This window comes from Schistocerca cancellata, chromosome 11, assembly GCF_023864275.1.
Source record: "Schistocerca cancellata isolate TAMUIC-IGC-003103 chromosome 11, iqSchCanc2.1, whole genome shotgun sequence".
NCBI lineage: Eukaryota > Metazoa > Arthropoda > Insecta > Orthoptera > Acrididae > Schistocerca > Schistocerca cancellata.
Genome location: NC_064636.1, coordinates 58,951,396 through 58,963,595, shown reverse-complemented (window position 1 = coordinate 58,963,595; position 12,200 = coordinate 58,951,396). Strand labels below are relative to the sequence as shown.

General features: G+C 44.4%; 1 protein-coding gene across 1 annotated transcript in view; it reads left to right on the top strand.

The window, feature by feature from the left end:
- The window catches only part of LOC126108670 (DEAD-box helicase Dbp80-like), a 145,173-nt gene that overhangs the window by 119,012 nt on the left and 13,961 nt on the right, over positions 1-12,200 (top strand). The window contains exon 8 of the mRNA XM_049913979.1: positions 6,553-6,715. Coding sequence (XP_049769936.1) covers positions 6,553-6,715 — 163 coding nt within the window. The remainder of the gene's footprint in view (positions 1-6,552; positions 6,716-12,200) is intronic.

The window sequence follows — 12,200 nt, the reverse complement described above, 5'->3', positions numbered from 1 at the left end:
GAAGAGCTAAAAAATTAAGCAGATTCCAGTGTTACATTGTTAATTTTCTTCATTTAAACTTACGACTTGTCACCTGAATATGTTTTTTTATATTTCATTTTATCTGTTTCTAATATCGTGTTATAATTTCATGTATTGACTCGTTCCATGAGCATGGAGACTTCTCCTTAATTTGGTCCCACGGAACAATAAATAAATAAATAAAAATAAATAAAAAATAAAAAGAAATGTCAGTAAGGAATATATGTATTGAGAGGCCAATATCAAAATACACAGAATCATGAACAGGGGTCGGGAAGAGGTTTGTGAACTTGCACCGCTTATTACCCGACCCACCCGTTTCTGAGCCGAAAATATCATTTTAGAGTAGGAAGACGTACCACAAAATATAATACCATATGACATAAGTGAATGAAAATAAGAAAAGTAGACTAATTTTCGTGTCAAACGATCACTTACTTCAGATACCGGTCGAATAGTAAAAATGGCAGCATTAAGTCTTTGAACAAGATCCTGAATGTGGGCTTTCCACGACAGCTTACTATCTATCTGAAGACGTAGAAATTTGAATTGTTCGGTTTCATTAATCATATGTCCATTATGTGAAATCAAAACATCAGGTTTTGTTGAATTGTGTGTTGGAAACTGTAAAAACTGAGTCTTACTGTGATTTAGCATTACTTTATTTTCTACAAACCATGAACTTAGGTCATGAACTGCACTGTTTAAAACCGAGCCGATGTTGCACATAACATTCTTTACTACCAAACTAGTGTATCAGTAAACGGAAATATTTTAGTTACCCATAATACTAAAGGGCTTATCATTTATATAAATAAGCAACAGAAGTGGCCACAACGCTGATTCCTGAGGCAACTCTCACTTGACCGTACTCCACTCAGACCCCACATCACAGCCAATTTCAACACTGTGAGTAATGACCTTTTGCTCTCTGTTGCTAAAGCAAGAGCTGAACCAATTGTGAGCTACTCCCTGTATTCTGTAATGGTCCAACTTCTGGAGCAATATTTTGTGATCAATACAATCAGACACCTTAGTTAAATAAAAAATGTGCCTAGCGTTTGTTTAACCCATGCACTACTTCACAGAAAAAAGAGAATTTTCAGCTGTTAAATGACTTCTAAAGCCGAATTGTACATCTGATAGCAAATCGTGTGATATAAAATGATCAATTATCCTTACATAGGCAGCCTTTTCAGTAACTTTAGCTAATACTGATGGCATAGAAATAGGTCTAAAATTGTCTACATTATCCCTTTCTCCCCTTTTATAAAGCAGATTTATAATGAGTACTTTAATCGTTAAGGAAACTGACCATTCCTAAAGGAAAAATTACAAATATGGCTAAATACAGGGCTAACATGTGCAGCACAGTACTTTTAATATTCTGCTAGACACTCCATCATAACTGTGAGAGTCCTCAGTCTTCAGCGATTTAATTATTGACTCAATCTCCCCCTCGTCTGCATCACAGAGGAGTATTTCAGACATCAACCTCGGAAAGGTATTTGCCAAGGAAGTTATATGATTCCCTGTAGAAACTAAATTTTTATTTAATTCACCACCATTACTCAGAAAATGATTGTTAAATCTGATTTATCAGTAACAGATACATTTTTACTACGAACTGACTATATATTGTCAACCTTGTGCTGCTAACCAGACACTTCCTTCACAACTGATCATATGGTTTCAATGTTTTCTTGTGAATTAGCTATTCTATTTGCGTACCACATACTCTTTGCCTTCCTAATAACATTTTTAAGCACCTTACGATACTGTTTGTTGCTGTAGCTTGATTGTGACCACTTCTAACATTTTGACATAATTCCCGCTTTGTTCTACATGATATCATTATCCCACTAGTCAGCCACTCAGGCTGCCTTTTACTTCTAGTACCCTGTTTAGAACATTCTAATAGAAAGCAACTCTCAAAGAGCATGAGAAATGTGTTAAGGAAAGCATTATATCCATCATCTATGTTATCAGTACTATAAACATTCTGCCACTCTTGTTCCTTGATGTGGTTTAAAAAACACACTATTGCTGTTGGATTAACTTTCCTACATAATTTGTAATTATATATGTGACATTTGCTTGAGTACAAAAGCCTTTAGTATTAAAATTTGTGCATCATGGTCTGAAAGGCCTTTCACCCTTTTACTAACAGAATGCCCATCTAGTAATGAAGAATGAATAAAAATATTGTCTATGGCTGTGCTACTGTTCCCCTGCACCCTACTTGGAAAAAACAGTCTGCATCAGATCATACGAATTTAGGAGCTCTACCAGCATCCTTTTTCTTGCACTATCATATACATATTTTATATTGAAGTCACAACATATAACTAATTTCTGGTATTTCACTTTTTACTTCCTATATAGTGAATCAAGCACCCTCTCTAGCTTGAGCAGAAATGCTCTGAAGTCGGCATTAGGGGACCTATAAACAACAATAATTAGAAGTGTAGTTTCACTAAATTCAACTGCCCTGCACAACATTCAAATATCTGTTCAGTGCAGTGCCGTGATAGGTCTATGGACTCAGATGGAATACTGTTTTTTTTACATACATAGCCACTTCCCCACCCCACAAGGAACTCCTTGAAAAACAGCCAGCTAATCTGTGTCCTCGTAAAGGAAGCCTCTGAATTGTCAAATTATTTTAGTGGTGCTCCGATATATAAATAATTTCAGAGTCAACATCTATAAGCAGTTCACTAACTTTATCTCCAATACCTCTTATATTTTGATGAAATATGCTAGTTCCTTCTCTACTTGGAAACATGACATCCTCTGAAGGTGAGCATTTACCGTATTTACTCGAATCTAAGCCGCACTTTTTTTCCGGTTTTTGTAATCCAAAAAACCGCCTGCGGCTTAGAATCGAGTGCAAAGCAAGCGGAAGTTCTGAAAAATGTTGGTAGGTGCCGCCACAACTAACTTCTGCCTTCGAATATATGTAGCGCTACAAAGGCATGCTTTGTAGGCACAAAGATAAATACTGGCGCCAAAACCTCTGCGTCTGTAAATAAATTTAAAAAAAAAGGTGGAAGACGAGCTTTTTTTTCTCCGCCCCGAGTTTCGACCACTGCATTTTCATAAATTATCCAACGAAGTAAATACAAATTCTGTATTGTTCATCTTCGAATGTAGTAGAATTTCAATGTACTACGAAAATCTGACTGGCAAGACTGTTTGGAATGTTTTTCAATATGGCCAACTCTACGTTCTGAATTTTTTCCTACCTGTGAGAAGAGATGGTTGCTAATAGTAACCTGATGAAATGTGAATCACAAGCAGTATTCTCTTCACCATTCACCAAAAGAATAATACGAATATAAACATTTTGCCATGTGTTCTTCCGTGTTTGCTGCTATCTCATTTAAATCCTGTCTGCCTAATAAACTACGAAACTAGAGTGAGACAACAGCAAACGCGGAAGAATACACTTATCGTGTCATGTTTATATTTGTATTATTCTTAGCCTAATAGTGATACAGTCAGAAATGAACCACGGCAACTGACTAGATTTTTAAATCTAAGATGACTCTTAATTTCTGTGCAGAATTTGATGAACTAAAGAAGCGGCCGCAAAGATTTTCAAACAGAGAAAAATTTTCGCCTAACTCTCGTTCAGAACATGTTCTATCATATGCAGCCTATTATTTGGTTCTTATTGATCATTCTCAAAGAAAGCAGCAGTGTAAGTAACAACAAATAGCAGTCTCTTGGCATTGCTTCGCTAATGAGACGATTCGCCTCTTTTTAGTTGTAAGCGGCGGTAGTGCGCACAAAAGCAAGCCATGCTGCGAACGGCGACAGGCCGTAAACACGCACTATCAGAATGCGACAAACAATGCATGACACAGTACAGTGATGCATTTTCAGCTTAGAGTGACGTAAACACCCATAACAGAGAAAATGGCACTTATCAGATCAAACAAAATAAGCAATCGATTCAAACCACACGAAGCACGTGAAAAAGGAAGGGTACCTGTATAAATACGGACGGAGCGCCTGACGCATAGCAATGGCTACCTGGTAAAGCTTAAGACTCGAACCAAACTACTGTAGCTGTATCGTCATGCATTTGACCTAAATTGTGTCTCATATTACAATGGACCAACTTTGTTTCGATTTGGAGGTGCAGCCTAAAACTTTTCTCTCCCCTTGAATTTCGAGTCTCAAATTTCAGGTGCGACTTAGATTCGGGAATTTTTTTTTTCCTTTGTTTCGAGTCTCATTTTTCAGGTGCGGCTTAGATTCGAGTGCGGCTTAGATTCGGGTAAACACGGTAGTTAGACAGACTTCCTTTAAGCAGGTATACATATCAGCTGACTTCAATCTAAAAAAAGTGCAACTCTAACACCAACTACTACAGGAATTTTTTCCACGAGTGATCCCACCACCACCCACTACATTGTCACCTATAAGCTTTGCCAGCCTCCCATTCCCATACCTATTGAGATGCAGGCCATTCCTAGTGAAACCTGATCTACTGATAGACTCAACTGGTACCACTGAAATGTGACCCATGCCCTCTGCCATCAGTGCCTTCTCCAGCCCCATGGTAACACACCTAACAGCCGCATTAAGATGAGACGAATCATGATGCTGTAAAAGTTGGACGAAATCGACATTAGTGCCACCAGTTTGAGTAGTTATCTTCCCCCACCTACATCATATTCACAGTCCCTATCAAGACTGTACCCTGCTCCACCCACTATCACTACCTGATACTCCTTCGTAAAATTCCTACATAACTCCCCTATGCTGTCAGTCACCTGTGCTTGGATAGTGTCACGGTAAGTGGGAAATTCTGGTTCCACTCCTGGTGTGGTCTGCATTTTCATTGTTGTCATTCCATTATACAGCTGATAGTTGTCCATATTCACAGTTGGGAATGCATTTCATGTGTGTCTCCTGCTTATGAAAACAAATTGCTCCACAGTACCTGACTTTATCAGTCTGCTGTGCCACTCTGTTTTGTCTCCTTTAGTGGCGTGGTGTGGTACTGTGTTCATAATGATTGCAGAGTGTACCAGAATTGCAGTTGTGCACCTCGAGACTAACGAAAACTTAATTTTATAACAACAAAAATAATCAGTTATTGATAGTATAATATAAATGGAGACACAAAAAATCTACTTACCAAGTGGAAGCAGGGGAACATACAAACAAAAGGATTGAACTTTCACAAGCTTCCAGATCCAGTATCTCCTCCTTCTGGCAGAAGAGTTGAAGGGGATGGAAGAGCAGTGAAGGAAAGGACTGGAGAGGTTTAGGGGAAGGGGTACAGTTTAGAAAAGTCATCCAGAACCACGAGTTGGGAGATTTACCGGACAATATGAGAAGGAAAGACTGAGTGTTCTGAGGTAGTAAGAGTAAAAAGCTAAGTGCATTGTACGTAACAAAGGTGGTAGGGGGGGGATGGCAAAAAATAGGAAAGTCAGAAAATGAAAGATGTAGAAAACAGAAATGGAGTGAAGAAATAAGTCGTTACTGTGAATAAATGCTGAGACAGAAGGAATTGCTGCATATTAAGGCCAGGTGGGTGGCGAGAACGAAGGACATGTTGCGGGAAGAATCCAGATTGCGCGTGTGGTGAAACTGGTACCAAGGTCGTGACTGTCGTGTTGTAGTGCGTGCTCTGCAACAGGATATTGTTTGTTGCCTGTGTACACCCTCTGCCTATGCCCATTCAACCTGACTGTTAACTGGGTGATAGTGATGCCAATGTTAAAGGCTGAACAGTGTATACATAACAGCTGGTATATGATACGTGTCACTTCGCATGTGGCTCCCTCTTTGGTAGTATATGTTTTGCCAGTTGCAGGGCTGGAATAGGTGGTGGCAGCAGTTTGCACTGGGGACGGTCACAGGGTTGGAGCCATAGGGTAGGGAGATGGGTGTAGAAGGAGCATAGCGTCTGACGAGAATATTGTGCAGATTGGTAGTGCGACGAAAACCGATTCTAGGTGTCGTAGGCAAAATCTGACAGAATGGGCCTCATTTCAGGGCACGATTTTAGGAAATCGTGGCCTTGTCAAAGTAGCTGACTGATAAATTCGAGACCAGTATTATACTGGGTGACAAGTTGGAGGGATCAGCAGTACCAGGATGGGATGTGATGGCCTGGGAAATCTGCTTTTGGACTAGGCTGTTGGGTAGTTATGTCCAGTGAAGGCTGAAGTGAGAGTGGCAGTGTATTGCTGTAAAGAGTCTGCATCTGAACAAATACATTTGTGTCGAATGCCGAGGCTGCGCGGAAGAGAACATTTGACACGGAAAGGATGGCAACTGTCAAAATGTAAGTACTGTCGTTTGTTAGCATCACTGTGAGTCCGTACGGCAAAGATGTCAGTTTCAGTGTGCCACATTAAATGTTGATTTTATCTTCTTCCTCTGATTATTACACGCCGATCGCAGTACTACAACGTGTTCACTTGTTTGGATACGTCCTGTTTGGCCATTATAAGGTGTTTGTCTTGGCATTTTCAACTGTAGCCATTCATTTAAATGTTTCAGACGAGGAAGATCGCGTCGTGGCTGTCTGAGAAGATGTCCAGAGATGGGCACGCAGTGGCACTGCTGACGGGAGAGCTGACGGTGGAGCAGAGGATCGCGGTTCTCGACCGCTTCCGGGAAGGCATCGAGAAGGTGCTAATCACCACCAACGTGCTCGCCAGGGGTGAGTGTGCCTTTAATCTCGTGTCGAGTTAATCGGTTTGGATACTGCCGAGTGACCTGTTTATTGCTTAAGTCTGTGTCTGCAAAGGTGTGGGCACGTGGGAGCACCTTTGAGGGACCCCTGGCAGTTGTAGTCGTAGAATCCTATGTTTCTTCATTTTGAGAAGAACAAAGTGCCAATCCTTGCACCACTTTGAAGTCTTACCAAAATCTGACACGATATTTGTATACCTATCTTCATATAGTACTTAATTATAGGTAACTGAACAGTCTAAAAGAATTCTTGGATTACTAGTTATATTGTTTATGAAGTTGTAAATGTACAACATGAGAACCAAGGGTTTGAACACAACTTACTGGGACACATGTGAAGTTACTTCCAGATCTGTCAATCAGTCTCTGTCCGAGATAATATGCTGCATCCTCTCTACCAATAAATCCTCAGTCCAGTGTGGAATTGTGTGCGATACCCCATTTTATCAAAGCTTATTATTAATGTTGGTATGATACCAATGTTACAATAAATCCATCTCTTTTGAGGTATAAAATAGAACTCACCAGCTATCGCTGATTGCCGATGCTAGCAAAATTAATTTGTCCTGTTATGCTTGTCACACTGCGTAGAAATAAGCCTACACATGAATTTATAAGTGCTAGATTAGTCGAACAGTATGACTGCGGTAATAATACTTGACAAATGATGTAACAACAACTCACTGTCTTTTCTCCCCCCAGGGGGCTCGCCACTCTTTTGTGGGTTCGTGCTTGACTACCACGGAGCCTCAGCCTTTGCAGCATTTTTTCCTTTCCGTACTGCATGTCTACCCTCTTGCTCTTCTTTCTCCACTCCCTTGGGGAACATGTCTGGGGTATTATTGGGAATGTTCTGCATTCTGTTGCTGACGTGCGAACAGACTCAACTTTGTTTTTTGCTCTCTTTTCCTTACTTTGTTTCCCTTCTCCTCTCATTCCTCCACTTCGGCGTTTGAGGATCCTCTTTTTTTTTCTTCTTCCTCCCTGTGCGCTTCTGAAGGCTGGCCCATATGCCTGAAGCGTAAAAGGTGACTGGGTAACATGTAATTCCCAACCCCGGGTCAACAGGTAGGGTTCACGCGTACACTGTGGTACAGGCCAGGTCCAGGGAGGGGTGATTAACCTGAGCTGTAACCTTCCCAGATTGCCCATTGGTCCCTCTGTCAGGTGTTCAGGAGGTGTGAACAATCACCTAAGGTGGGTGCACTCCCTTGTGAAAAGGGCCCCCAGTCGGAAGGAACGCGCCATCGGAGATGCTGGCAATCGTGCGCGATTTCCTCGCGACGAGTCAATCGTCCTCTCCGTTGACGTCGACAAAATGTAAACGTAATGAGGCTCCCGATTCGAAGACCCTTCCTGCTGCACTGCTGTTCCTTGTGGTGTCACGTACTGAAGACGGTCAGTCCTTCGCCACGTTCAACCAGTTTTATTCAGAAAGGTGTTGATGCCATTGCTGGCCCTGTGAAATCCTGCTCTCGTATAGGAATGACACTTTGCTTTTGGAGTCGGCTTCTGATTCTCGAGCACAACAACTGCTTGCCGTCTCACTTATCCACGGCTACCATGTTCGTTTCGAGGCGCACAGATCTTTGAGTTCTTCCCGTGCGGTAATTTACACCAGGCTGCTTGACAGTCTACCCGAGGCTGAGATACAATATTACCTCTCTGACCAGGGTGTCATTGCCATCCATCGTCTAATGAAAAAGGTAGATTCATCCTCGGTGCCCACGCGCTCTCTTTTCCTCTACCCTTAATAGGGTGATGCTGCCGTCCAAGATCAAAGCAGGCTACGAAATAATCACAGTGCGGTCGTACATTCCGAATCCGATGCGCTGCTGCCACTGTCACCACTTCAACCACACTCGAACATCTTCACGGCACCCAGCCAAATGCGTAACCTGTGGCAGGGATGCACACGAGGGCGAATGTGCGCCTCCTCCTCCCCACTGTATCAACTGCAGTGGCGGCCGTCCCACTACATGAGTGGGCTGTTCAGGAGATTCGCGTAAAGGAAAAAGTGCCTTACCCAGTAGCTCACAAGTTACTGGCGAGTTGCAAACCCTGTGTTCTTCTGTCTGGCACATACAGTTCTGTTCTTGTTACCCCTCGCTCCACGAAGGACGTGGCGATCCAGGCGTGTGACCTCAAATTTGGCTCTGAGGTTGTGAAATCACCCAGTGTCACGGTAGCATAACCATCCCCCATCCCGCTGTGCAAGAAACCGTCACTTTCGCCTAAAGGGGCGAAGCCACCCACTCCACAACCAACAGGAAGGAAAGGTCAGGAGTAGTACTCCCGTCAAGACGTCCTCCGTTCCTCTGGCACCCTAGCCTTCCTCTAACCAGAACGGCTCGAAAAAGTTCACTAAAGATAAACGGTCTACTCTGTCACCAACTCGAAGATCCAGCTTGACGGTGTCGTCACGTGGTCTCTAGCCCGGCTGGCCTCTGTCTCGACGGTGCACACCACCAACCGTTTTTTGGTGTTGGACTCCACAGACTGACCGCACAAGCACACAGATGCTTCTGTGGACTCCACGGAGCAGGATCCTCCTCCTGCTTCTGTGCCCTGTAGTAGCAACTCTACACCGGCTGTCTCTCGGCGGCTGCCGAGTTGACACCCCTACATCTCTTCCTCCTCGTGATGGTCCTCCAATGGAACGTTAGCGGCATTCAGTCCCACGAAGAGGATTTATGGCTGCTTCTAGCATCACAGCATCCCCTTCTACTCTACCTATGGGAAACAAAATTGTGCCCTCGTGACTAGTTTGAGGTTTCACATTACATACCGATTCGTTTTGACCTTCCGCCTGAGGTTGGCATTCCATCTCGTGGGGTCAACATTCCATCTCGTGGGGGTGTCATGCTGCTCATACGGGATGGTCTTCATAGTCAACCCATCTCCCTGACGACCCGTCTTCAAGCTGTTGCTGTTCACCTTTCCCTTCCCCACGTGACTTTCTCCCTCTGTACCACTTATGTACCTCCGTCCTTCGATGTCACCAGGGCTGACTTCCTTCAGCTTATTGTGCAGCTACCGGCATCGTATTTGCTACTCGGTGACTTTAATGCGTATCATCCCCTTTGGGGTTCTCCCAGGATCTGTCGGAGACGTGCCCTCTTGGCTGACGTCCTTAACCTCTTGTGCCTTAACACTGGAGCACCCACTTTTCTTTCTGACTCCTCGCACACCTATTTCCATTTGGACCTATCCTTTTGCACTACCCAGCTTGCCCATCATCTTGCCCATTCTTTCTGATGCCTACTCGACTGACCCTTTCCCATGTACTCTCCATTTCCTGATCCCTCCTCCATTGCATGCGCGCCCCAATGGCAGCTTATTAAGGTTGACTGGCAGCTTTACTCCTCCCTGGCGACTGTCAAAGAAAGAGATTTTGCCAGTTGTGATGACTAGGTGGACTACCTCACCAACATTATCCTTACTGCTGCAGAACGTTCCATCCCTCGCACTTCCTCTGTACCGCATCTTGTCCCAGTCTCTTGGTGAACTGAAGCATGCCGCAACACAATTCACACACGGAGACATGCTCTCTGTGTTTTTAACCGACACCCTACACTAGAAAACTGAATTCAATATAAACAGATGCATGCAAAGTGCCGTAGAGTTCTTTGGGATAGCAAAAGAGTCAGCTGGAGTTCATTCACTAATTCTTTTAACAGTTCCACACCTTCCTCTGTCACATGGGCCAACCTCCGACAGCTCTCTGGAACCGAGATCCATTCCCCAATTTCTGGCCTGACAGTAGCTGACGATGTCATCGTGGATCCTATTGCTATCTCCAACACCTTGGGCCGCAACTTTGGGGAAGTTTCGAGCTCTTCCCACTGTCACCCTGCCTTCCTCCATCAGAAACGAGTGGAGGCGGCTCAGGCAATACCCTTCTCTTCCCAGAATCGTGAGTGCTATAATGGCACCTTTACTATGAGGGAGCTGGATCGTGCCCTCAGTTCATCCCAGTCCTCAGCCCCGGGGCCGAATGCCATCTACATTCAGATGTTGCAGCACCTCTCTCTTGTGGGCGAGCACCTTCTGCTTAACACATACAACCGCATCTGAGCTGAGGGCACATTTCCTGGATGCTGGCGTCAAGCCACTGTCGTACCCATACTAAGCCCGGTAAGGACGAAAACCTTCCTTCTAGCTACCATCCCTGTCTCTTACTATCTGTGTTTGCAATGTGATGGAACATACAATTCATGCCCCGCTGGTGTGGTGGCTCAAGTCTCGCCTTTTACTCACGAATGCACAGTGTGGATTTCGAGCACTGGATTCTGCAGTTGACCTCTTTACTTTGTCCACCCATGTGATGAATGGTTTTCTGCGGAAACCCCAGACTGTGGCCGTATTTTCAATTTGGAGAAGCCCTGCGACACCTGCTGGAGATCTGGTATCATCTGTACTCTTTAATGTGGGGCTTCCGTGGGCACCTGCCCTGTTTTCTTCGGGCATTTTTACGAGACCAAGTTTTCAAGGTGCGTGTCAGTTCTTTCTTGTCGGACACCTTTGTTCGGGAAAATGGTGTGCCTCAGGGTTCCGTCCTGAGCGTCATCCTCTTTGCTATCGCCCCTAACCCTATAATGGCCTGTCTCCCGCTGGGCATCTCCAGCTCCCTTTTTGTCGATTTTACCATCTATTACAGTTCTCCGTGGACCTGTCCCACCGCGCGGCGTCTTCAGCACTGTCTTGATTCTCTTCACTCCTGGAGCATTGTCAATGGCTTTTGCTTTTCCACTGACAAAACTGTCTGCATGAATTTCTGGCGGCACAAATTGTTTCTCCCACCATCTCTACATTTTGGGCCCGTTGCCCTTCCGTTCGTTGACACTAAGAAATCCATGGGGCTCATGCTTGATAGGAAACACTCTTGGTCCTCCCAGGTATCTTACCTGGCAGCTTGCTGTACGCGGTCCCTCAATGTCTTACTTGTCCTCAATGGTACATCCTGGGGTGCCGATCGAACCACCCTCCTCAGTTCGTACCGGTCCCTTGTCCGATCGAAGCTCAACTACGTGTGCTTTGTTTACGCATCTGCACTCCTTTGATCAACAGTATGGGGCTTGTCAATCTTCTCTGTTACCTCCGGGAGTCTGCTTTTGCCACTTGCTACGGCGGCCTGAATTCATACTGCCTGCAACTTTCCCAGTGGGTGTGAACCCTTCACCACCTTGGCTTTGTGACGCGGCCCGTATTAACCTTGGCCTTCATTCGCTTCCTAAGGACATTACTCCAGCCTCGGTCTATCGCCTTCAGTTTCACGACCTTTTCATGGAACTTAGTGATAGTACCTTTGTATACACTGATGGCTCTTCGACTAACCGTGGGGTCGGGTGTGCCTTCGTCATTGACACCCGTGTCTTTTGATATTGGCTTCTGGCACACTCCTCAGTATTTACAGCCGAGCTTTTCGCCTTGTATCAGGCCACAGAGTACAT